Here is a 25,771-nt window from a genome sequence, read left to right on the forward strand (position 1 = left end):
TCCCTTACTTTACCTTACTCCTCTCTTAAGAGACTCACAATTAAAACTTTATTTTTTGCCTGCCCAAGCAATCTTAAGGAAATTTGAAATTTATCCTTTGAGAATGGAAAGCAAGGAGCAGCTGGGCATTTTGTGCAAGAACCTTTGAAATGAAGAATGAAGAGCAGGTTTCAGAGTAGCTTGTTGAGGAAAGCACTGGCCCCTCCATGCCACCAAACTGCCTTTCTAAAATATAGGTCTGCTCATAACCCTCATTCTTCAAGAAGTAATCATTGGTTCCCCAGATCTATAAGATGACATATATAAGCTGGCCATAACCTATGGTTTTTTTGAACTTCATGTTCTATCACTCCACCTTTAGCCAGGCTGATCTGGGAATACTTGTCTTTACTGAGCTTTGCTGCTTCTGTCAGTGTGTGTGTATGAATGAGACGGGGAGAATTGAATAATGAAGCTGTTTATAGATACTGGAGGACTAAAAGGGAAACTGTTGTGAAGGCATTGCTCATCACTAACACTGTTTATATCTAATTACCATATGTTTGGTTATATATAACATTAATATCAGATTAATTTAGGTATATGTAATTATGAACCCGTATGTGTGTAGTCTTTCTATTCATATAACATAGTTGTTCACCACTTTAAAATATTAGAGGGAACACTAACTAGGACTACATTGTAACAAAATTTTTGTTGTATGACTGGAAATAAATTTTCTTAAATGGAATCAGAGATCAGGTTGCTTCATATATTAGAGTATTATATCTGACCACCATAAATAAAACTCTGAATTTAATATCAGAAAATATCTTTAATCCAAATACTTTTTATTTTAGTCATAAACTAATCTGAAAAATAGAATACTAAATTTCTATATTTTGGTGTAATGTTTAAGAATGAGTTTTTTTTTAATCTCTTTAAAATTATATGATGTCTTAACAATTTGGTAACAACAGAATTCTTTCAACTCTTGCATACCTTTTCATTCTACATTCCCAAATAAATTTGGTATGGTTACTTTCATTTTTATATAGTGTACTTTCTACTCCAATTATACAAAATTTTCAAGAAGATCTCTTCCCACTCTCAAAATAGTTTTTTGAATACATTTGTACTTTTCTTGCTACATTAATTATGTGTCTCCATACATAAGTATTGTGTGTACATATATATATTGTATATGGCAGATACATTTTCATGTGGTGGCTATCATAGCAGAGTTTGATGTAGACTGTATTTGATATTTAGCTGAAGAAACTTTTTTTTTAACATCTTTATTGGAGTATAATTGCTTTACAATGGTGTGTTAGTTTCTGAAGAAACCTGTTTTTCAAAGTTGTTCTTCCTTTTAACATTTTTTCCTATTCCTCCCTTTTTTTTTTTTTTACTTAGGGTAAGATTTAGTGAAATATTTACTGATATGTTTATTGTTTTTGAAACAGGTATCGATTAAGGAACAAAAAGATCAATGCAACTGTAAGAACGTTTCCTCTTCTAAATAAAGTTGGTGTAAACAACACTGTCACAACCACAGCCGGAAATGTCATTTCTGTCATAGGAAGTACTGAAACAACGGGGAAAATTGTTCCAAGTACAAACGGAATTTCAAATGCAGAAAACAGTGTTTCCCAGCTAATTCCTCGTAGTACTGACAGTACATTAAGAGCTCTGGAGACTGTGAAGAAAGTGGGGAAGGTTGGCACTAATGGTCAGAATGCTGCTGGGCCTTCTGCAGAGTCTGTAACTGAAAAGTAAGTATTAGGTAAAAATGTTTAACGTGAGTAATTGAGCCTTTTTATAAGTACCTGAGTATTTTTATTTATCCTGAGGAAAAGCAGTTAATCAGAATTTTTATGCAGAATGTTTCATGTAGTAGAAAAAGCACTAAATACCAAAAAAGTTGAGTTCTAGTCCTGGATCTGCAATTGAATAGCGGTGACCTTGGAAATTCACTTCAACTCTGGGTTTTGTTTTCTTCAACTGTAAACTGAAGAGGTTGGACCAGAATTCAGTTTTTCTCACCTTATTTCCTTGAACTTTAGGATTGAGTCCATAGAGGTGCCAAAAAGGAACTAAGTAGAAACCTAAGCAGGTGAGATGCTTGAGCCTCCAGCCCGTTTCAGTTAGAACAGTTCCACTTTATGCTCTGTAATGATGTGTAGTTGTTAAGAGGGAAATCTTTAAAGCCAAACTCTGGGTTCAAATTCTGGCTCAGTGTTTCCCAGCTGTTTGATCTTAGGCCGGTTACTTAATCTGTTTTCCTCAGTTTACTTATCCATAAAATTGGTATAATAATACTACCTGCTTCATATGTTGGTTGTGAGGATTAAATGAGTTAATACTGCAATGTGCTTTGAATAGTGCCTGCCACATAGCACTCACTAAATATCTGCTGCTGTTATTATAACTACCATTATTATTATTACCATTATTGTTGTTTTGGGGTTTCAGCATAAGATTTAATTTGGCGGAAAGGTTTTGGTACTTTAAGAAAAAAGTTTTGGGCTTCCCTGGTGGCGCAGTGGTTGAGAGTCCGCCTGCCAGTGAAGCGGACACGGGTTCGTGCCCCGGTCTGGGAAGATCCCACATGGTGCGGAGCGGCTGGGCCCGTGAGCCACGGCCACTGAGCCTGTGCGTCCAGAGCCTGTGCTCTGCAACGGGAGAGGCCACAACAGTGAGAGGCCCCCCCCAAAAAAGAGTTTGGCTTTATTCATCAATAGGTTTAAAAAAAAAAAGAAAAAAGTTTTAAAACTTCCCGATTATCTGAAAAGTTACTTCCACCTCTAATATCTCAGGCTTTTGTATTCTTTTAAGCCTCTTAAAATCTGAGCTAAAGCATGTTTAGATTGTTGCCCATAAATAGTCTGTGTCTATTATATACCTTTTGGGGAAAAAGCGTTATGCTAGGCACACAGTAAATTGCTAGGGATTTCAAATAATAAATGGATAGGTAGACATTTATATTCTTTATTTCTGCAATTAGCATGTGATAGGGAAATTTGTTTATCAGAGGATCCTTATAATCTTCCCTCAGAGAGATCTTCGAAGAGATAAATCAGAGAACATTGTCTAATTTAGCAAATGTTATTTACACACTAATACTGAGCTCTGATTTTGGCACTCTTGAAAATACATGAGAGTGCTGCAACTGAGACCTAACACAGCCAAAAAAAATAAAGAAAATTTTAAAAATAAAGAAAAAGAAAATACATGAGATGTAAAAGATATCTGTGCATTTAAGAAACTTATGAAGACATAGTTGGGGAGACAGCATTTACATAAATGAAGCAATATTGGGGTTGGATTAAAGGATAGGAAAATTTTATATTGCTGGGTGAAATATGATAAGATTTAGATAGTTAGGTTGGTACCAGATTATGGAGGTCTTGTGTTAAATATATTTAGAAAATGAGCTTTTGAAGGGTTTTGGCAAGGTAAAGTTGTAAAACCATTTTATATTCATACGGTGAAATGTTACTCAGCCATTAAAGAATAAGGTACTAGTACATACTACAGTATGGATGAACCTTGAAAACATTATATTAAATGAAAGAAGCTAGATACAAAAGCCAAATATTGTAGAATTCCATTTATGTGAATGTCCAGAATAGGCAAATCCATAGAAGACAGAAAGTAGATGAATAGTTGCTAGGGGCTGGGGCTGGGGGACAAGGGGATGGGGAGTGAATGCTAGTGAGTACAGGTTTCTTTTAGGGGTGGTAAAAATGTTTCAGAATAAGATAGCAGTGATGGTTGCACAGCCTTGGGAATATACCAGAAATCACTGAATTGTACACCTTACAAGAGTAAATATATCTTAGTTTTTAAAAAAATGATGGACTAGAGAAAACAACTTTCAAAAATAAGTCAATCTTGGTAAATAAATCATTTATTCATTCAGAAATTATGATATGTGCCAAATACCAGGACAATTGGCATAGTTAATGAAAATGAAGTAGATATACTCCCTGCTTCTAAGAGTCTTCCAGTGTAGTTTGGGAGACAGACATAAACAGATATCATATAATATATTCTGAAAGGTACTGTAATGGAGTTGTGTTTCAAGTGTTATTAAAACACAAAAAATAACAATAATTCTACCTGGAGTTACTGTGGAAAATTTTTTAGAGGTAAGGTGATGACACCTGAGCCATTCCAAAAGTATGGCTAATTAGGAAGGAAGGGGTCTTGTCAGTAGAGAAAGCAGCACAGGCAAAAGCATGTAGGTAAGAGGGCCTGCTGCAAAGGACAGCCTAGAATCCTAAATTCATCTAGAATCTAGCTGTCTGGCTAGAATGGGACTGAAAGTTAGCTTTTTCCTTAAGTCTGGATTTTTGGGATAGCTTGCATGATTTCATAAGGCTATGAACCTTGTCATGGATTTTAGTACCTTTTTCCTGCAAAGTCTAAGAATTTGTCATTTCAAAGTACTTATCTGAATTTTATGGTATATAACATTCTGCTATGGAGGACCAGATACTCTATGTAAAGCACTTAGAATAGTTTCTGGAATGTGCTCATTAATTGATTAGTGTTACTTATTACTGTTAAGAGGAAATCCTAATCATTTTCCTTGTTGCCTTTATTGAACTTCAAAATATAAGCACAGCACTAAAATATCTTTAAACTCTAAGCCATTTGTACTTACTACTATTATCCACAGTTTCTTATTTTCTGCATTTTAATATACAATTACACATAGAAGTAAACATCTGCTAGACTAATCTCTGCTAGACTTAAAGGCAGCCCATACTCCTTGTTATTTATACTCTTGCTTTAAAAGAGCTTCTCTAGTTTGAGAAAAACCCTCTAATCTAGTTGAGATGCAATGTATTGAATTCCTGCATCATTAACAAGATCTTTTTCTTGTGTCACCACATATCTCAGCTCTGCCAAAGTTTGACTTCTTCAGAGGGCCTAAGAAGCCATGGTGAGATCCTCTGGAGCTGATCGCCTGGTGAATCAACAAAGAAAATCCTTTGTGTTTTTAAAAAAAAAAAAAAAAAAAGCTTGTGTGTTTTGCATCAATTTAATGAGTAACCATTTCGTTGGCATTCTGTTCATCTAGCAGATATTTACTGAGTACCTACTATGTGGCAGGAACTTTTCCATTTGTCCAACAAATATTTACTGAGTGCCTCCTGTGTGCCAGAAACTGTTCTAGACCCTGGGCATGTAGCAGTTAACAAAATGGACAAAAATGGCCTTTCTTCAATAAGTTTACATTTCAGCTAATCTAATGCTTAATATTTGGAGCAGTCCTTCCCTTTACATATCTGTCTTATTTGTGTCAAAAAATTCTACTGGTAAACTATATTGTTTCTGTTGAGAAGTTATTGAACAGGATTTTTTTTAAACTTGCAGTAGGAAAAATCTTTGTTTAAAGTATGAGTAAAAAGGGACTAGTGGGTCACATTGTGCCTGGGATTTGTTTGCAGTTTTTTGTTTTGTTTTTCACCCTCACCAAAATATGAGATCTGTTACTATAATCTTGTGAATTAACAGTGTAAGGTGGTAAGGAAATTCATAGCCTTATTTGTCACTGTGGAAATACCTGAAGCATTTGCTGTTAGTGGTCACTATAATTTTATGAACCATTTCTACTGAGAAAGACTTTTAACAGTCATAGATAGTGATTTATCATTTGCCCTTGTTAAATTTTCTCTCCAGTAAAATTGGTTCTCCACCCAAGACTCCTGTAAGTAATATAGCGGCTACCTCAGCTGGGCCCACTAATGTTGGAACAGAGCTGAATTCTGTGCCTCCAAAATCCAGCCCATTTATAACTAGAGTACCAGTATATCCTCAGCATTCTGAAAACATTCAGTATTTTCAAGATCCAAGGACTCAGATACCCTTTGAAGTCCCACAGTACCCACAGACAGGTAAGTAATTTTAGACAATTCTAAGAAAAAAAGAAACTACAATATAACATTTGTTGTAATAAGTTAGTGAATCATTTATATCTGTCTAGAAAATCTACATTAAAAAATTAATCCTTTGGACTATATGACCCCTAAGTTTTCTTCCTGTCCTAAGAATCTATGATTTTACATACCAGTAGTTTTAAGATTCTCATTCCTACGAATCAAATGTAGGGTCAATGGATGAGCTTTAGTAAGTTCTGTATGTCCTCTGAAATAAGTATACTAAATGTTTGGTTTATATATACTTTAAGTATAATTTTGGAAAGACAATGCACAGCTTATATAGATTATGAAAGAGGTCCTTAAGCTCTGCTCCCCAAAAGGTTAAGAATCAATGATGTAACTAATTACTTAATCTAAAACCTGTGGCAATACATGGCCTAGAAGGAAATTTACCAGCCACCTGTTAATAGCTCATCAAGTGTTTTTAAGGAACAGTTTAACAAATTATTGAGCATTGATGATTTTCATATAGTGGTGTCTTGAAAGTGTGTAGTGTCTTTCTAAACCAGGGGTAACTAAAGTAAAGTTCAAAGCTTATTTTATTTTCCAACATTAAAGGCTGCTTTAGACTTTAAACCATTACAAAATGTTAAATTTTACTAAGATTACATTAAATATTCCTCTTTCCAATTTTCAAGGATACTACCCACCACCTCCAACAGTACCAGCTGGTGTGGCTCCCTGTGTTCCTCGCTTTGTGAGGTCCAATAATGTTCCAGAGTCCTCCCTCCCACCTGCTTCCATGCCATATGCTGATCATTACAGTACATTTTCGCCTCGAGATCGAATGAATTCTTCTCCTTACCAACCTCCTCCTCCGCAGCCGTATGGACCAGTTCCTCCAGTACCTTCTGGAATGTATGCTCCTGTGTACGACAGCAGGCGCATCTGGCGCCCACCTATGTACCAACGAGATGACATTATTAGAAGCAATTCTTTACCTCCAATGGATGTGATGCACTCGTCTGTGTATCAGACGTCTTTGCGGGAAAGATATAACTCATTAGATGGGTATTACTCAGTGGCTTGTCAGCCACCAAGTGAGCCAAGGACAACTGTGCCTTTACCAAGGGTAAGTGATAATGGAAATAGGAATGCTGATGTAGTGTAGTTGTTAAGACTCTAGAGTCTGGTGTTAGACCATTCAGATATATATCCTGGCTCCTCCACTTACTTATTGTGTGACTTATGGAATTTTACTTGACTTCTCTATATCAGTTTTTTCGTATTTGATGGAAATCATAGTAGTACCTACCTCATAAAGCTGTTGTGAGGATTAAATCAGAAAAAGCAAAGCTCTTAGAACTGGACCTGATGCATATTCATGCTCAATAAATGTTATGTTTGGATACGAAACTGATGAGAAGGTAAAAAGAAATCTTCAAAATACAAAGATAGGGCCTATTTTTAGTATCCCCACATATATACATATGATTTTCCTAAACCAGAGAAGTGAGTGCTCAGATTTTACTTTTAACATTTGACTAAATATTAACCCTTTCGTTTAAGTGTATGGAGAATAGGCTAGGGTGACTTCCCTACTGTATTTCTTTTTTTTGTCCCAACAATATAATAAATGTTCACATTATTTCCACAGAGCATAGTTAAATTTATTTACCACTCCCTAGATGATTAAGATTGTTTCTTTTATCCCCCCTTAGGAACCTTGTGGTCATTTGAAGACCAGTTGCGAGGAGCAGATAAGAAGAAAGCCAGAGCAGTGGGCACAGTACCACACTCAGAAAGCACCTCTTGTCTCTTCAACTCTTCCTGTGGCAACACAGTCACCAACACCACCTTCTCCTCTATTCAGTGTAGACTTTCGCACTGATGTAAGAAAGGTTTTAATTACTTGATGTTGCAGGGATAGGTCAGACAACTGACTTCAGAGCACTCGTTCAAGCCAGAGTTAGCTATGTTGGATATTTTGCATTGGTTTGGTGGCAGTTGAGTTTAATTCAATAAGCACTGAGTATGTAAGCACTATCGCTAGGCATTGTGATACTCTGAAGGCCACTAAATCACAGTCCTTTTTCCAGCAAGAATTCAAAAATCTTTCCAGCAGTATAGTTCTCATTATTTTTATGGCTTTTATTAATAATAAGATTTATATCCACCATTTATTGAGCACCTACTTGTGCCAGGCACTGTATTAAGCAGTTATTTTATTTAATTCTTACAGAATCCTTAGGGGGCAGGTATTACCCATATTTTGCATGTTAGGAATCCTACTCAGAGAAGTTAAGTAATTTGCCCAAGTAGTAAATTCACCCTGTAAGTAGCTTGGATTTGAATTCTGATCTATCTGAGGCATTTCTTCCCTACTTCACAAGAGGTACAGAAATGCCTACTGTATTATTTATGGTGTTTTAAATCACTGTTAATTATTGTTATCATTTCAAAACAAGTTTTTGTACCAGGATTATTTTAATGTACCCTGTTTTCAGTACTGTTATATTTAGAGCAAACCATTAATTTTTTTTTTGATTCATCTGGTTTATTTCCTATCCCTAGAGATACTAAAACAAAATTTTTTTCTAGTCTTTTCATTAGGAAAAATTTCAAACATATGCGAAAGTAGAGAGAATAGTAATAAACTCCATGTACCCATTACCCACAATTATCAACTCAGCCCATCTTCTTTCATTTGTACCCCCTCTTCCTACTGGATTATTTTGAAGTAATCCTAGACATCATATTTTTCCATCCATAAATATTGAATTTTTAAAGTAGATCCAAGTTTATCTCATCAAACTTGTACTTCTTCAAAGCAGCTAACCATCTTGACAAGAGTGATAGAATTGCCACTTGCTTAATATAAAAATGTATTTGTATTTATCTGTGTATGTGTATGTGTGTGTTTTCTTTTGCTTTTTTTCATTTTTTTAGAGCACTTTGTACCATGTTAGGGGCATGCTATAAATTGTTGATTGGTCTGTATAGTATCAGTCAGGGGTTCCTTATGAGTTCTTAAAGGACAAAGTAAAAAAGAGAAGGCATTCTCTTTTCTATTAATATGTAATATAAATAATATAAATACTATTTGTTACTTATTACAGTTTTTTATATTAGTTATTGAATGTTTAATTGTTCACTATAAAGTGCTGTGAATTCTATAATAGTTACTTTATATTAGTTACAAGTTTGTAAATTTAAATTTCTTACCAATTGCCTGTGCCTTTTTTTTTTTTTTTTTTTCTTTTTTTAATCAGTTCTCTGAAAGTGTGAGTGGCACAAAATTTGAAGAAGATCATCTTTCCCATTATTCCCCCTGGTCTTGTGGCACCATAGGTTCCTGTATAAATGCTATCGATTCAGAGCCCAGAGATGTAATTGCTAATTCAAATGCTGTGTTAATGGTATGATTTGGGGGGCAAGGGTTGTCGTGCATGTTGACTCAAGTTTTAGAATGATTGAATGCTTTCATCTTCATATCGTTGGTATGTTACTCATCTGTAAGCAGCAGAGTTACATTTAGGTAAGCCTGAAATAAATTGCACTTAATGTTTAAATTATTTGGGCATAGTTGAGTGTTTTAAAGTAGATGTTGGGTTATCATTGAGATATACAGCTAATGTTAAATTTACCAGAAAACTTAATTTAATGTCTTTTGAAAGCATGTACTTGTATTATTAGCTGAAGTAATTGCCAACAATCTTTTTATTGATTTTCTTTTATTTATGCAGGACCTGGACAGTGGAGATGTTAAGAGAAGAGTGCATTTATTTGAAACTCAGAGAAGGACAAAAGAAGAAGATCCAATAATTCCTTTTAGTGATGGACCTATCATCTCAAAATGGGGTGCAATTTCTAGATCTTCCCGTACAGGTTACCATACCACGGATCCTGTCCAGGCCACTGCTTCCCAAGGAAGTGCGACTAAACCTATCAGCGTATCAGGTGATCCATTTAACTAATACTTCACCTGATATGTTCTAGCACTGTGCTTTTTAATCCTCACTCTGTTAGATACAGAACATTTCTCTCCGTTTAACAGCCACAGTAAACTCAGAATTAAATGGCTTAGCCAGGAGAACATGGCTAGTTGGATAAAATATGGATTTTTGGGAAAAGTATACATTCACACCTATATTTGATTTTTCACTTTTCTGATCATTGTTTCTTTCTACGTTTCTATAGATTATGTCCCTTATGTCAATGCTGTTGATTCAAGATGGAGTTCGTATGGTAATGAAGCTACGTCATCAGCACATTATATTGAACGGTAATGTTATGCTTAATTCTTTAGGATTCTCTATTCTCAGAGTACAGATCCTACTCCCAGTTATTCATGAGCTGTGCTTTGCTAGTTTTAGCTATATAACAAATTTCTGGAAAAAATTTTACATTTGGAATAATGACTGAAACTTTCAGGGTTGATCTGTTACGTAAAACATATATATAGGACTTCCCTGGTGGCGCAGTGGTTAAGAATCTTCCTGCCAGTGCAGGGGACACGGGTTTGAGCCCTGGTCTGGGAAGATCCCACATGCCGTGGAGCAACTAAGCCTGCGTGCCACAACTACTGAAGCCCGCCTGCCTAGAGCCCATGCTCCGCAACAAGAGAAGCCACCACATTGAGAAGCCCGCGCACTGCAAGAGTAGCCCCTGCTCGCCACAACTAGAGAAAGCCTGCATGCAGCAATGAAGGCCCAACGCAACCAAAAATAAATAAATTAAAAAAAAAATATATATATATATATATATAGTATATAGTCGTTATATAGTCATTACTGCTTTATTTGCTTCATTTATTTCACTTTTATAACAGTGAACATATTTTTCTTTAAAGGGACAGATTCATTGTTACTGATTTATCTGGTCATAGAAAGCATTCCAGTACTGGAGACCTTTTGAGCATTGAACTTCAGCAGGTAGGCTCTGTGTCACTCAGCTTTGAATTTTTTAAAAAATAGAATGACATTTAAAAGTTATGGATGGAAGCTGACTTTACTTTTTTTTCCCTCTAGGCCAAGAGTAACTCTTTGCTTCTTCAGAGGGAGGCCAATGCTCTGGCCATGCAACAGAAGTGGAATTCCCTGGACGAAGGCCGTCACCTTACCTTAAATCTTCTAAGCAAGGAAATTGAACTGAGAAATGGAGAGGTAAGGAAACTGAACCTCTCAGCTTCATGCCCAATATATTTGCTGTTTGCTGCTGTTGCATGTTATTTTATGCCATTACTTAGTGCAAAATTTGGCTTTTTCTGGTGGATGATTGCTTTTAAAACTTAAGAGTAGAAATAAAGTTGTAGTCCCAGATTTCTTTTTTTAGATCAATCATTGGGACTCCCATTTTAATTTAAAAGGGAAGCCCCAGTTTCCACAGATAAGAAATCACCATTTTTCTTAATTACAGAGTGATTATACAGAAGATGCAGCTGATACTAAGCCTGATAGGGATATAGAGTTAGAGCTTTCAGCACTTGATACTGATGAACCTGATGGACAAGGTGAACAGATTGAAGTAAGTACTGCAGTCACACATCTAGGAGGCTTTACTCCATTGGGAATTAAAGTACAGAATACTTTCATACTCAAGGATTAACATTTTATTTTCATAGGAGATCCTGGACATACAGCTTGGTATCAGTTCTCAAAATGATCAGTTACTGAATGGAACAGCAGTAGAAAATGGGCATCCAGTCCAACAACACCAAAAGGAGCCCCTGGAGCAGAAGAGACAGAGTTTAGATGAAGACCATGTGATTCTGTGAGTGTTAGACATAAAATTCATAACCAGTGGGCATAGGGCATGAAGAAAAAGAAATAGATGCATTGTTAAATTCATTTTTGGTTTTATCCTATGAGGGGAAGACCTTACGTAATAAGGCAATGATTTGGTCAGTCTGGATTTTTAGGAGAGGAGAACTAAGTTTTAACTAGCCAAGTGGTCCATTTTAGTAGCCTAAAACTTGCTTTTTGTTGGGATAAAAGTTTATGTTTATGCTGTAGCATCAGGTTATACTTCCTCTAACTGATAGCCAAACATCAAGACTACAAAATGGAGAACTAAAACCTAAATGAAGGGTTTCCCTTTTTAAAAATCTTGCTAAGATATTTTTGGCCTTTAGTATATAATTACTGCCAAAAATATGGGCTAATCTTGAACTTGATAGTTTGTTGGCCTTAAATTAACCAGTGTTCTAATTTTTTATTATAATTTTTGGAAAATGGGACTTCTTTAGTGACCTCCGATACATTTTAGTGAAAAACACATGCCTTTGCTAGGCGCTCTTCAAGTGTGTTACAACTTTTATTCAGCATGTATGGTTACTCTTAAAAGTTTTCACTTAAAGCTAATTCGTTTTCAATGTCATTTATTCTCTCCCAGGGAGGAGCAAAAAACAATTCTGCCGGTAACTTCTTGCTTTAGTCAGCCACTCCCAGTGGCCATTAGCAATGCGAGTTGCCTCCCTCTTGCCACATCTGTCAGTGTTGGCAACCTCATTCTGAAAACTCATGTTATGTCTGAAGATAAAAACGACTTTTTGAAACCTGTTGCAAATGGGAAGATGGTTAACAGCTGAAAAGAGGTTCATCTTTCAAATCTGTGACCATACCATGGAAGCATTTACACTAGCTTTTTATATATATAATATATATTATATAATGTATATTTTTTTTAAAAAAAAGATATTACTGGGGGCATCCATTTCCTGTGGACTCTTTGATACTTCAAGCCCTCTTGCATTAGCATTATGAAAAAAAAGAAAATTTACTTTACTAGGGTAACACGTTCACTTTCCAGAAGTGATTGGAATTTGGACATTTAACTTAAGCTTCAAGCAGCTTTTTATGAGTTTGTAGCAATCCGGTGCAGTAACTGAGCCATTTCCTATTTTAAATGGCTTCTATAGAAAATTAACAACTCAGTTATTAAACTAGCAGGATCCTACAATGATACATCTAGTGAAAGTAGACTTAATTAACTTATTTATTTCTATTTTATGTTTCACTGAGAGAAATTTCCATCTCATTCCAGCTGCTTTATTTATCTTTTTCATGGGACTTTGCATGGATTTTTTTTTTCTCTTTTTTTTTTTTTTTAAATTTTGAAGAGTGGAGTTAGATGTTCTTACCATAGAATTTTACAGGGTTATATACTAGCTTTCTTTACTGCATTATATGTAGGAGTGTGGTGCAGTGCTTTTATCTGTAGCATTTAAATTATTTTTCAATTTTCCATTTTTCAAAAATAGTTTCTGCTTTGTTAATATTTATACACAGGCTACTTGTTGAAGTAAGTAATTAAATATATAACCAAGTGCCTAAGTCTTTCAGCTGATGTACTAGATATTAAATTCTCCTAAGTTATGCAGAATCGTTTTTACAATTTTGATAAATTATGCACTAATGTAATGGCAGTTTTTTAAAATGCAGATTTAAGCCTGTACATTATGAATCTGATGACTTGGCAAAAGAATCAGGTGCTTTCAGCTTTCTTGAGAAAACCCTGTATGTAGTGTTTGCACTGACTAACAAGATGGTATTGCTGGGTTTTTAATTTAAACTAATTAATTTGGATGTTCATTGCATTATCTTGGTTAAATGTTGTTTATTGTTACTTCATGTTGGGGTTTAATTTTCCTTGTTTTTCTGACTGTTAGGTTGATAAGACTATGAACCATGTAATAATAGAACATTGGCTAACCTTTATTCATACTTAAAAACATGAATAATTTCTGCCCTGCTATAATGTGACTGAAAAGTGTTTTGACTTGGCATCTGAAAGTATGCAGTATGTTCGCAGTATGTTCAACCAGCCAGGCTCCAGATTTGTGGGAGGTATTTTATTGAAACCTAAATTTCAGTCAACATTTGAAAACAAAAGCTGGGCATTCCTTCTGGGTGATCTTACCTGTAGTTTGTGTCTTTGTTTTTCCCCCCATTTCTTTAAGATTAGTTTGACTTTTACTATTATTTTTAATTAACTTCTGTGAAGTTGTTTACTCTGAAAATTGTACTGGAATATTTTAAGCCAAGCTGATCTTTCACCAGGTGTACTGTATGTAAGGGCTTTTCCTGCTAGCAAGATGCTTAAACAGGATCATGTTATTGGTCGTCTGAGCTATTTAGTTGTTTTACAAAACCACAGCATTGTATCAGATAAGATTTTGATAAAAAGTTTTGTGCACATTTCCAGGGGCAGGAGGGTTGACATTTCCCTGAAATTTCTTGATCAGAATGAGTAAATACTGGTGTTTGATACCTGTCTTAATGAACATGCTCATAAGGTGACTGATAAGTTGTAAATATACCTGAGAAACAAAGGGGTAGTTTTGATATTCTGGTGTCAGTATGGAAGATCTTACACATTTATTTAATACTCAAATGTATGAAGATGTTTGTTTGTAGCATAACAGCACAGTAGCCTTGACTTAGTTTCCTTGGTTAGTACTGTACCTTTTTGCCATGGCCAGTGCCCCCATCCCTACAAGGACATTTTATTTATTTCACTCTGTAACCTGAAATGAATAGGAACAAGAGTTTTAAACCATGTTACATTAACTTATTTCCGACATTATAAATTAGCCTAGGATATTACAGGAACGTGATTGTTATATAATTTATATCAGAACCTTTCTATAAATATGCGCTTATTACATTTGAAATGCTTCCAATGTACTTTATTTGCTGTTTGTATTTCCAAAAGGATATGCAAACCAGTATGTCTATTTCATGGATATTTAAATAGTGAGATCTTCCATGTTGAAGGTAATGTATTTTTTTTTAAGATTTTAAAATTGCTATTTTGTTACAAAATAGAGACATATTAACAGTTTGAGAGCTCCTTATGTGCCCTCAGGGAAAGAACCCTCTGTGCAACAGAACTACGCAAAACATCTTCAGCACGTTCTGAGGGTGAATATATACTACATAAATTGATCTTGTGTATTTAACCTTATCTTTTTAATTTTAAAATTGAAGTTTTGAAACTTGGTTGTGCTCTGCTGGAGGGGGTTGGGATAAACTGCTTAGGTGTTTGCCTACTTGTCCAGTGAAATTACATTTGCATCAGTGTATGTATATACCTGCCAACTTATTGGTATGTCTCAGAACATTTATATTAAAATAATGCTTGTCTTGCAGCAGGTGATCCCATAAAACAGTAACTCCCTGTTCTTAAAAACTTACTCTCTTCCTCACTAACAACATAGGAATTGTTTCTATGTTGGGATTTTTCGGTATTGCATCCTTTATGTAGTGATCATCTTCTCTTTCTCATGGTGTGTTGGATGTGAAACAAAGACATTGGTTCTCTGCCATTTGAGAAGGAAGAGCAGTTTATCTGATCCTTTTTATGAAAGGTACCTAATGATATCATAGAGGAGAAAATTACAAATCGGACCTAGAATGTGACTTTTTAAAATAGGGGGCATTCCCTGTCATTTGACCGTTTACCAACATGTTGTGATGCACATATTTTTGAAATCAAAGGATATAAAGCAATAGGAGAGGAAGTTTGTAATGTTGTCAACTAAACTGCATATGTGGTGTATGGTCTAATAAGGAAAAAGTAATCCGAGGTCTGGAAAGTGGGAAAATGGTGAGGCTTTGGTTTTGTTCTGACTTCTTGTGTTTTTAAAAATTTCTAGTCCCATTCTGAAGACCATGTGCCTCATTCAGATACTGTGGTGTAGCATCAGTAGTTCTTTCTCTGTGGTCTCATTTCATCTTAGGAATCCTGGGAAAGTTACTTAAGTATGTCATCTAGTTGGTAACTGAACAAAGCAGACTCCTTTGCCTTTCCTGCCATGACTTACTTTCAATACCATCTAGTAAACCAGCGTCATGCATGAAAGTTGTGCATCGTAATTTTCAAGAGAAGGTACTTCAATGGGTCAGTGGCACTGATGTTTTTCCTAGTAACTGTTGACTCTCACAAGAGGATAGTAAAAGAGACCTATATTAGAACTGAAATTTTCCATTTGTATGGATCTGGTCACTTTCACTCAAGTTTCAAGTTGATTCTAAGTTTATAAAGCACATCCCAGTTTTATATGCTGCCTTGATAAAATTACCAGATGCACAGTGATTTGTAGGAATTAAAAATGGGATCATTTAAACATTTGAAAACATTGTTTTAAAAACCATCTAGCTTGCTTTTGCATTTTAGATGTTAAAGCCCATGTTGTCTTGTTAACAGGGGTGGCGTTTGTAATGATCAGATTCAGCATGTGATTTCAACTTTGAATATTTCTTCCCTAGCTTCTAGAGTCATTTTCTGAGCAGACTGTCACCAGTATTGGTGACTAATCATTCAAGGGGAAAGTTGCATTGCAACTATGTATTAGTTTCCTGGAAGAACTTTCCCTGTGTTTTAGTGAGTGAAGAGTGTTAATGGGATCACTTACTGTAACTCCTTCTATATAAGAACCCCTTCTGCAAGCAGAACACAAATGAACATGCTCAAGGAGTATCTCATTTTCTGGGTAAATTGAATAAATTTGCTAGTTCCTCCTTTATAGTAGTGGTTTCTTTGTATCCCTTTGCTGGCAAGGGAATACAAGGAGTCAAGGCCACCAATCAGAACACCCCACATTTGAGTGGAGTCCTGTTATTACTCCAAGAGCAGTTATTCCCCCAAGTCTGAAATTGGCAGTTTTTTTTTTCTTTTTTTTTAATAAAAAAATTTAAATATCCTTAAACCAGTGGAACACAGACACTGGCTGCACTTAGTACTGCCACAAGCCAAGGTCATTTGCATATATTCCATCAATCTGTCAAGAATTAGGCCTCACTTTATAACCCAAGGCATGGAAGTGCATGCATTCTCTTAGCTGGGCAAACAATTATACTGTAGTTGTGATACAACACATGTGGCTTTTATTTGTACTGCACATATCCACTGTACAGCCACTTGGGAGTATCGTGGTTAGCTTGCAGCAACTGCTGTCTGCATTTATACTGTTTATTGCATATTCTTTTCCCTGGAAGTGAAAGAGAAATGTTTTTCTTGTTGCATTGATTACATTTTATAAATTTGCTTAGCTGGAAAGTTTGGGAAAAGAGGCCTGTTTGTCAATTGTACAACCGATTGTGAAGCTCTAGTGTGAATATTTTTACGTCTGTATTAGACATTTTCTTTGCAAATCTATTGTTCGATTGAAATGTAAATGAAATTAAAGATGGTGTACACCCATCATGTAAAAAGCAGGCACCATCTCTAAGATGGATTTAATGCTCATTTTTAAGGCATATACTCAGCTTCTATTTAAAACTATAATTTAAAATAATTCTGTACAATGAAATGGGGAATATATATGGGAATAAATTCTATTCCATTTATTTCAATTTGAATTTCCAAATTGTAATATTTCCCTTTGTGCTATAGGAATAGGGTTAAATGGGGGAAGGCTAGGATTCATAAGGCCTGTATATGGGGGGAGGGCAAAGATGGAACAATGAGGGTTGTGATGATAGTGAATAGCAAAGAGTGAATTCTGTGTGTTTTTGCTGTAGCACTGAAGTGAAGAGATATTAGCTTTGGCTGTTCACAGAATAGAGCATCATGATTTTCAGTGTTTGAGAGAAAATTGATGGAAAAAGTTTGCAGTACTTGACATGTATTTGCATGCACAAAATAAAATTATTTGTCCACCTTAAAAGTTGTTTGTTTAGTGTCAATATTAAGTTTATAGTGCATTTTAGTTATCTTGACTTCCTTGGTAAACTTTTTGGTTTAACTAAGCTACCAGGTTACTCCTTAAGATTTAAACAATCACCTTGCCTCATGCATTCATCACTGGGAAGGATCTGAAAGAAATGAATAGGCCAGGGAGGTTGAAATAGTCCTCAATTCAATCAAACACTTCGTTCATTCAACATAGAGTACTTTCTGTATGGGAGATGAGGGTGTAGATAATACTAGCAGTTCACACTCTAATGGAGAAAATAGGACAAATAGATAAATAACGAATATGAAGCAATATATTACAGAAGTATGAAGACTGTTCTGTGGAACCTCAGAATGTAACAGAAAATGGCCTGAGTGATTCTAGACACCATTTTCACTGGGCCTTGAGTAGTTTTACTCATTCACTCAACTGATGAATTTTAAGCCCGTCTGTGCTGGTCATTAGGGTTGAAGGTCAGTGAAACAACAACCCCTGTCTCTAGAAGCTCTCAGGGTGAGAAATGGGAAAGACAAATCTGAATAACCAGCTCAGTGAGCTATGTTCTTGTATAAGGTATATGGAAACTCCAAAAGGGAAATTATGGAGTGGACGGTAGTGATAGTGAGCCAGAGGAACTGCTTCTTTGAGAAATGATCTCAAAGAAGGGCATTTCTTTGTAGGCTGAATAATATTTCACCAAGCAGAGCTAAGGGGAGAAAACACCTGAGAACCTACTGTAACTTCACAACAACCCACTCTGTATCCTAACAGCCCTTCACTATAAATATTGTGATCCCTGTTTTGTATTTGAGATGTTAAGTAACTTGCCCAAGACCTTGTAACTAGAAAGTAAATGGAGTCAGATTTCTGATTCAAGTCTTATTCTACCTTCCAAAGATGGTGATGGTGATGGTGATGGTGATGGTGATGGTGATGGTGATGGTGATGGTGATGGTGATGGTGATGGTTGGAACCTATTTTAGCCATAAGTGTTACAGTGGAAGGAGTGTTTGAAGAATAGCTTAACTAACTCTTAACAGCACTTAATATGTTCAAGACACAGTTCTAAGTGCTGTAGGTATATTATCATCTAGAACCATTATTGTCACCATTTTACAGATGAGAAGACTGAGGCAGAGACCTTAGAGAATTTGTCCAAATTTGTCCAATTTGTCCTATTTACCTCATCTAGCTATGTGATCTGATCATTGAGATCAGATCACATAGCTAGATGAGGTAAATAGGGACCTTTATGAAGGACACTAAATACTAAAGAGACTGTTAGGGAGTCTTGGAAGTTAGATGATCTGATTGATTTGGGTTTTTAGAAGATCACTTTGGTAGTAGTCTGAGGTGAAGCTGGAGATAGACCAGCAGGGAGACCAGGCCAACAATCTAGGTAAGAAGTGTTTAGGGCATGGCCAAAGAGAGGATGGAGGAAGAGATGGATTTGAAAAGTAGGAGAGCGCAATTGACAGGATTTGTTGTAGAGGAAGCCTACCAGACATCTCCACATTATCATGGATTAAATTTGGCTTAGAATCCCAGACCTCGTTGCTGAAAACAGACCGATATTTGTGAAATGGGTGATCTTGTATAAGCCCTGGCGTGATCATTGAGATCAGGAAGAAGAAGAGGAAGAACCATGGATAGTTGATCCAGGCAGAGGAGAGGAAACTTAACTGAAGGAAATGAAATCCCAGGAAGATTTTTATTTTCTTTATAATTGACACCTATTGGAGTAATGATCGTGCACTTTAACAAAGATTTTTTATAACTGAAAACTCAGTAATGCAGTGGTTCCAAACTTACCTGCACATGGCAGTCACCTAGGGAGCTTTTTAAAAAATCCCAAAGCCCAGATCACACCCCAGACCAATTAAAACACACTCTCAGGAGGTGGGATCAAGGCATCAGTACATTTGAAGCTCCCCAGGTGCTGCCAATGTGCAGAAAAGTTTGGGAACCACGGCCATAAAGAATGAAAATGGGTTTGGGGCCTGTCTTAGCCCAGGTGCATTCAGTAACATCCATCATCAAATGTTCAGGCCTAGGTAGTTTAGAGAGACTCACTCAACAAATGTACTTTTGAGAATCTACTTCATACTGGGCATTAGAGATATAGTAGTGAATTAGTCCCTAACTTCATGAAACTTACATTGTAGTTCTAAGTACTGTGGGCAGTTTTAGATAGGGCAGTCTGCCGAACATCTTCATTTGGATCTCAAACATTTCAGACGTAACATGTCCAAATCTGAATCCCCAAAGTGTACCTCCAGTCTTCCCCGTTTCAGTTATTTCCCCCTTGACTACTCTTCCTAGTCCAGCAGCAAGTCCTGTCAGCTCTGCCTTCAAAATAAATATTCAGGGCTTCCCTGGTGGCGCAGTGGTTGAGAGTCTGCCTGCCGATGCAGGGGACACGGGTTCGTGCCCCGGTCCAGGAGGATCCCATATGCCACGGAGCGGCTAGGCCCGTGAGCCATGGCCGCTGAGCCTGCGCGTCCGGAGCCTGTGCTCCGCAATGGGAGAGGCCACAGCAGTGAGAGGCCCACGTACCGCAAAAAAAAAATTCAGAATTTGACCACTTCACCAGTGAGGTCCAAGCCACAATTATCTTTCACCTGAACTGTGATGGCTTCCTGTTCTCCCTGCTGCTGCCCTTGCCTCCCTTCAGTTTATTGTCACCACAGCATCTACAGAGATCCTCTTAAAATGTCAGTTTGATCACTTCACTCTTGTGCTCAAAACCCTCCAAATGCTTCTCATCTCACTCAGGGTGAAAGCCAAAATTTTTTCTTTGATACTTTGTTCACTATGCTCCAGCTGCACTGGCCACTGAGATCTTCACCAGGCCAGCCAGGCATGTTCCCATCATAGGGCCTTTACCCTTGCTGTTCTGTAAGGGTAGGAGGCTTCCCAACCCCTGTAAGAATCTTCATCACTAGATCTCTCACATTCTTCAGGTCTTCACTCAAAAGTCAACTCAGTGAAAATTAGATGCAGAGTAATGGGGGTGGAGGGTCTGGGGAGTGCTATTTAAAATAGATGTTTTAACCCAAGAGACTGGATGAGATCAACTGAAGTTGTTTTTGTTCTGTTTTGTTTTACTTTATGTTCTGAAATAATTATAGATTCACAGGAATTTGCAAAAATAATACAGAGAGGACCCATGTACCCTCATACAGTTCCGCCAATGGTAGTATCTTACATTACTATAATATCAAAACCAGGAAATTGACATTAGTAACAATCTACAGAACTTACTCAGATTTCACTCGCTTTCATATGCATTCATCTGTGTGTGTGTGTGTAGTTCTATTCAGTTTTTATCACATGTAGATTTGTGGAACCACTACAACTCTCAAGATAACAGAACTGAAAAAAAAGGTAACAATTGTTCCATCACCTCAATGATCCCTTGTGCTACCCCTTTATATTCATGTCCATTCCCCTCCCTTACCCCCATTTTCCTATCCCTGGCCCCTAGCAACCACTGATTTCTTCTCCATCTCTGTAATTTTGTCATTATGTGAATGTTATGTAAGTGAAATTATGCAGACTGTAACCTTTGGAGATTGGCTTTTTTTTACTCAGCATAATTCCCTTGAGACCCATCCAAATTGTTGCATGTATTAGTAGTTCATTCCTTTTTATTGCTGAGTAGTATACCATGGTATGGACATAGCACATTTTGTTTAAACATTCACCCATTGAAGAACATGTGGGTTGTTTAGATTTTTTGACTATTAACAAATAAAGCTGCTATGAACATTTGTGTACATGTCTTTGTGTGGACATTGTTTTTTGTTTCTGAAGTATTTTTTGAGCAGATAAATTAGTGTACTTGGTCAACCTCTGAAGGAAATGGATACATTCAACTATATGGTCTTAACTTAAAAATGGACAAATTCCTTCAAAATACAATTTACCAAAACAGATACAGGATGAAAAGGAAAATTGGAATAACTCTTGTATTAGTTACCTATTATCACATAACAAAGTACCCTCAATTTAGCAGCTTAATGCAATAACATTGTTTCACAGTTTCTGTAGGTCAGGAATCTGCATGTGACTTAGAGGAGTCCTCTCCTCTGGGTCTCTCACAACCTAGGCGTTAGCTGGCTCTGTAGTCATCTTGTGGCTCTCCTGGTGAAGGGTGTGCTTCCAAGCTCACTCCCCTTATTATTGGCAGGATTCAGTTCCTCCTGAACTGTTGGAATGACGGCCTCAGGTTTTCATTGGCTGAAGGTTGCCCTAAGTTTTCTGCCACTTGACCCTCTTTGTAGGGCAGCTTACAGTCAATATGCTAGCTTGGCTCATCCAAGCAGCAAGTAGGAAGAACCTGGGACCAAGCAGGGGGTGGGGTCCAGGTTGCATTCACGCCTGCACAAGAGAGAGGCGGCACACAATAAAGTCACAATCTTTTATAGCCTAACCTTGGAAACAATATCCCATCGGTTTTGTCACTTAGAAGCAAGTCACTAGGTCCAGACCCCACTCGGACCGATAGAGCTCCCAAAGACCCCTGCCTGGTATTCATGTCCTGGCATAAGCCTCTCACCTGAGTGTGGACTGGACCTAGTGACTTCTTTATCCCCCATCAGGAGATAAAAACCATAGAGGGAATGTTTGACACAAAAGAATTATTAAAATTTAGTAGATGAGCGACTATAAGATTAAAGGAAATCCCGTATGGTATCCTATGGCTTAGGGAGAGTAACTAAGGAAGGACAGACTTGGAAAGGGGCCTCTTATCAAGACTGGGGTGCAGACCTCATTGGAGCAGGTGAAGTTCAGCCCACTGGGCAGCAGAGAAGTTTGCTGGTTTACCCAGGCTGGGACTGGTTGCTGGCAAGCAGAAAGCAAGTCTAGAACACAGGCGAGCTGCAGAGGAGCCTGTGGAGGGAACTGGCGCCAGTGCAGACAGGAGGCCTTCAGGACACTGATTTCCATGTTGAGAGGGTCACAGGAAAATTATTGCTAGTCCAGACAGAGGTTGCAAGATCATCAAGGAACCACATGTGCTGGGCCTGTGGCTTGGAGAAGAACCCACTGCATGTCCTTACAGCAACACCACTGACCACAGTCTCTCCTCCTCCAGTGCCCTCTAGTGAGGAAGCTTATCATTGTGCTCACAGCAAAGGAGAGATGCTTAAAGGAATTCAGTCCATTATTGCAAAGCAAGAAGGGTAAATTGAGAGCTGAGAGACAGATTATTTATTGGCACAGGGACCATTTTAGAAGCTGCCTGCCATAGCTTTGTATCTACTAAACAAGTGAAATTCATTATGAAAAGCTTCCCACAAAGAAAACTCCAGGCCTCACGATGGTTTCACAGGTGAATTCTATTAAACATTTAAGGACAAAATAACCTCAGTTTCACAGAAGCACCTTCAGAAAATGGAGGAGGAGGGAACTTCCTAACTAGTTTTATTAGATGAATAAAACCCTGGCATCAAAACCTGACAATAACTTTACAAAAAAATGACAGCTCAGTATCCCTTGTGAACATAGATGCAAAAATCCTTAAAGTGTTAGCAAATCCAGATAGTTATATACATATAAATTATAATACATCATGTCCAAATAGGGTTTATCTCAGTAATGTAAGGTTGGTTTAACACTTGATCAATCAGTGTAATCCACCATATTAATCAGAATACAGGTTATATTTGTTGTTATAAGGTCTCAAAATGTAATGAAGCTCCATTCTGATTGGCTTACAGAGATTAAAAATGTATGTGAATAAGAGAAACCGAAATATTTCTAAAAAAGAAAAAATTTGCCTCTTACATTAAGTGTGTGGGCTATTTAAAGAAAAATATTGTTACTAAGAATATTGTTACTAAAGCTATGAAAGCAAAGAGGTTTCTGATTTTCTCAGATGCTTTCAATCAAAACCTTAAAAAGAAATGTAATTGCTTCTTAAAGACAATCCAACATCTAAAGTAAATTTCAATTTACAAAATTAAAGCCTACACTAAAGATTATCAATTAAAAAAAATTTTTTAAAGCATTATATAAGGAAGTAGCCCTTACTGGTTTTATATTCATTAATACAAAAAGAAATTTAATCTAATTGCTGTCTAAAAGTTGTTTAATTTCTAAATAAGAAAGATGTGTTCAATTGCCACAAACTGGCCCCACGCTGACAGGGAGGGAGGGAAAGAGAAAGACTGGTTATTTCAAACAATCCTCATACTGGTTGATGTCATCCAAAACCATCTTTAGACCTTTAATACTTTCATAACAAAAATAATACAAGTGGCAGGAACAAATCTGTTCTAAATTTACAAAAATATTGGTGGAAAACATTTTATCTGGGCAACTCAGTGGAGGACCAAATCTTGTTTTATCTCTAATTATTATGATCTGGAAAAACTATAAGGGTAGAGCAAGCCTTGGAACCCAGCTTCGAGGCATTTAAGCATTTCTATATAAATTTCATTCAGTTACTTCAAAACTTTAAATATGTTTAATAATAGTTTGTAAATCTTCTGTTTGGATCAAGATTTTCCCTTGATAAAAGGCAAATGCTTTAACAGCTTATTTTGGTTTTCCCACTAGGGAGTACCTTCAATACGCTCTATGGATAAACAAAAACCTTACATTACAGGTAAAATACCTGACAAACTATAAATTACACATGGTACTCTCATTAAAAGGAAACTTCACTATCCACATCATCCCCAGATATTGGTAAGATAAATGGAGTGGTCCTGATGAATACTGTTAACTATCTCATGTACACAGTCATTTTCCTGACAGATGCAAACTACACTCCCAGCAAGGACACCACTGGATAATCCCTCTATAATACACAACTAGGAGAATGAATATATTAAAAGAGACCAATGAAAGTGAATCTTAAAACTGTAAATTTACATTTAGACTTGCATTTTATTAGTTTTCTCCTCTTTCTCTTACTTTTCACCTTTTGTTTATTCCTGTTTTCTGTCCCCTCAACTCTTTAAGCTGTGTAATTTACAATGATAGCTATCTTTTCCTTTCTGGCTTTTAATTATGTTACCTAACTTCAAAATCCTCAGGACTTCCCTGGTGGCTCAGTGGTTAAGAATCCGCCTGCCAATGCAGGGGACATGGGTTTGATCCCTGGTCCGGGAAGATCCCACATGCTGTGGAGCAACTAAGCCTGCGAGCCACAACTACTGAGCCTGCGCACCACAACTACTGAAGCCCGTGCGCCTAGAGCCCGTGCTCCGCAACAAGAGAAGCCACCGCAATGAGAAGCCCGCACACCACAACTAGAGAAAAGCCCACATGCAGCAACGAAGACCCAAGGCAGCCAAAAAAAAAAAAAAAAAAAAAAAAAAAAATCTTCAAATATTATCAACCTAAATATGTCTCCATACTTAACTGGCCTTCGGTCCCCCTAAAGAGAGCTTCTGTGGTAGGTAGTTCATAGGTTGGGCCCCTGAGCCTCTTGGTATGGTATTCATGTTCTTGTGTAATTCCTTCCCCTTGAGTGTGGGCTGGACTCACTGGCTCATTTCTAATGAAAATAATACAACTGAAGTGATTGGGCATAACTTCTAAGGTTAGGTTATAAAAGACTGGTTTCCATCTTGGTCTTAGATTCCGTGTCTCTCTCTCTCTCTCTTTTACAACATACAGAGACAACCTGTTCTGTGTACTTCTACTTAAGTTTTCTGGAGAATCTATAAATAGCTAACATTGTTTTCATCGATGCCTTGAGCCAGACAGCTCCAGGGCAGACTGCCTAGACTGACTGCTTTGCAAAATGCTAGCTTGTCAGTTTCCTTCTAGAAAAGCAGACAAGACTCATGGTTTCCTGAGGTCCCACATTTCCCCCGTCTTTTATGAATCCATGTTTTAAACCCTCCTTGACAGTCACCTATTGATTCTCTCCTTCCTATGAGTAAATTTGTTTGCATATAATTAACTGCCTCCATGGTATTCTTTGACAGGAGTATATATAGAACGAGTATACACAAAGAAGGTGTCAAAAGTTTGAACCTGGGGCATTCCGTTATTTAGAGGTCAGAAGCAGAACAGTTAATGAGGGTATCAACAAAGCTGGAGAAACTAGGAGAAGGTATCCTTCTGAAAACCAAGAGAAGAAAGGGTTTCCAGAAGGAGTGATTAACTGTCAAATGCTGCTGAGTGGTTCAGTTAAAGCACAACCGAGACTTTACTGAGGATTTGGCAACTAGGAAGTCACTGCCTTCATAGGTGT

At 36.9% G+C, this 25,771-nt stretch overlaps 1 protein-coding gene across 2 annotated transcripts in view; it reads left to right on the top strand.

The window, feature by feature from the left end:
* Window positions 1–17,544, top strand: part of RC3H2 (ring finger and CCCH-type domains 2) — a 52,441-nt gene extending 34,897 nt beyond the window's left edge. The window contains exons 10-21 of one of the 2 annotated variants that reach the window (XM_032634055.1): window positions 1,446–1,754; window positions 5,674–5,888; window positions 6,572–7,005; window positions 7,595–7,765; window positions 9,146–9,292; window positions 9,620–9,833; window positions 10,074–10,158; window positions 10,726–10,807; window positions 10,904–11,038; window positions 11,292–11,399; window positions 11,497–11,645; window positions 12,267–17,544. In XM_032634055.1, coding sequence (XP_032489946.1) covers window positions 1,446–1,754; window positions 5,674–5,888; window positions 6,572–7,005; window positions 7,595–7,765; window positions 9,146–9,292; window positions 9,620–9,833; window positions 10,074–10,158; window positions 10,726–10,807; window positions 10,904–11,038; window positions 11,292–11,399; window positions 11,497–11,645; window positions 12,267–12,462 — 2,245 coding nt within the window. In that variant the 3' untranslated portion in view covers window positions 12,463–17,544. The remainder of the gene's footprint in view (window positions 1–1,445; window positions 1,755–5,673; window positions 5,889–6,571; window positions 7,006–7,594; window positions 7,766–9,145; window positions 9,293–9,619; window positions 9,834–10,073; window positions 10,159–10,725; window positions 10,808–10,903; window positions 11,039–11,291; window positions 11,400–11,496; window positions 11,646–12,266) is intronic. The other variant, XM_032634056.1, reaches the window with a different exon arrangement.
* The last annotated feature ends 8,227 nt before the right edge of the window (window positions 17,545–25,771 follow it).

This window comes from Phocoena sinus, chromosome 6 (genome assembly GCF_008692025.1).
Source record: "Phocoena sinus isolate mPhoSin1 chromosome 6, mPhoSin1.pri, whole genome shotgun sequence".
NCBI lineage: Eukaryota > Metazoa > Chordata > Mammalia > Artiodactyla > Phocoenidae > Phocoena > Phocoena sinus.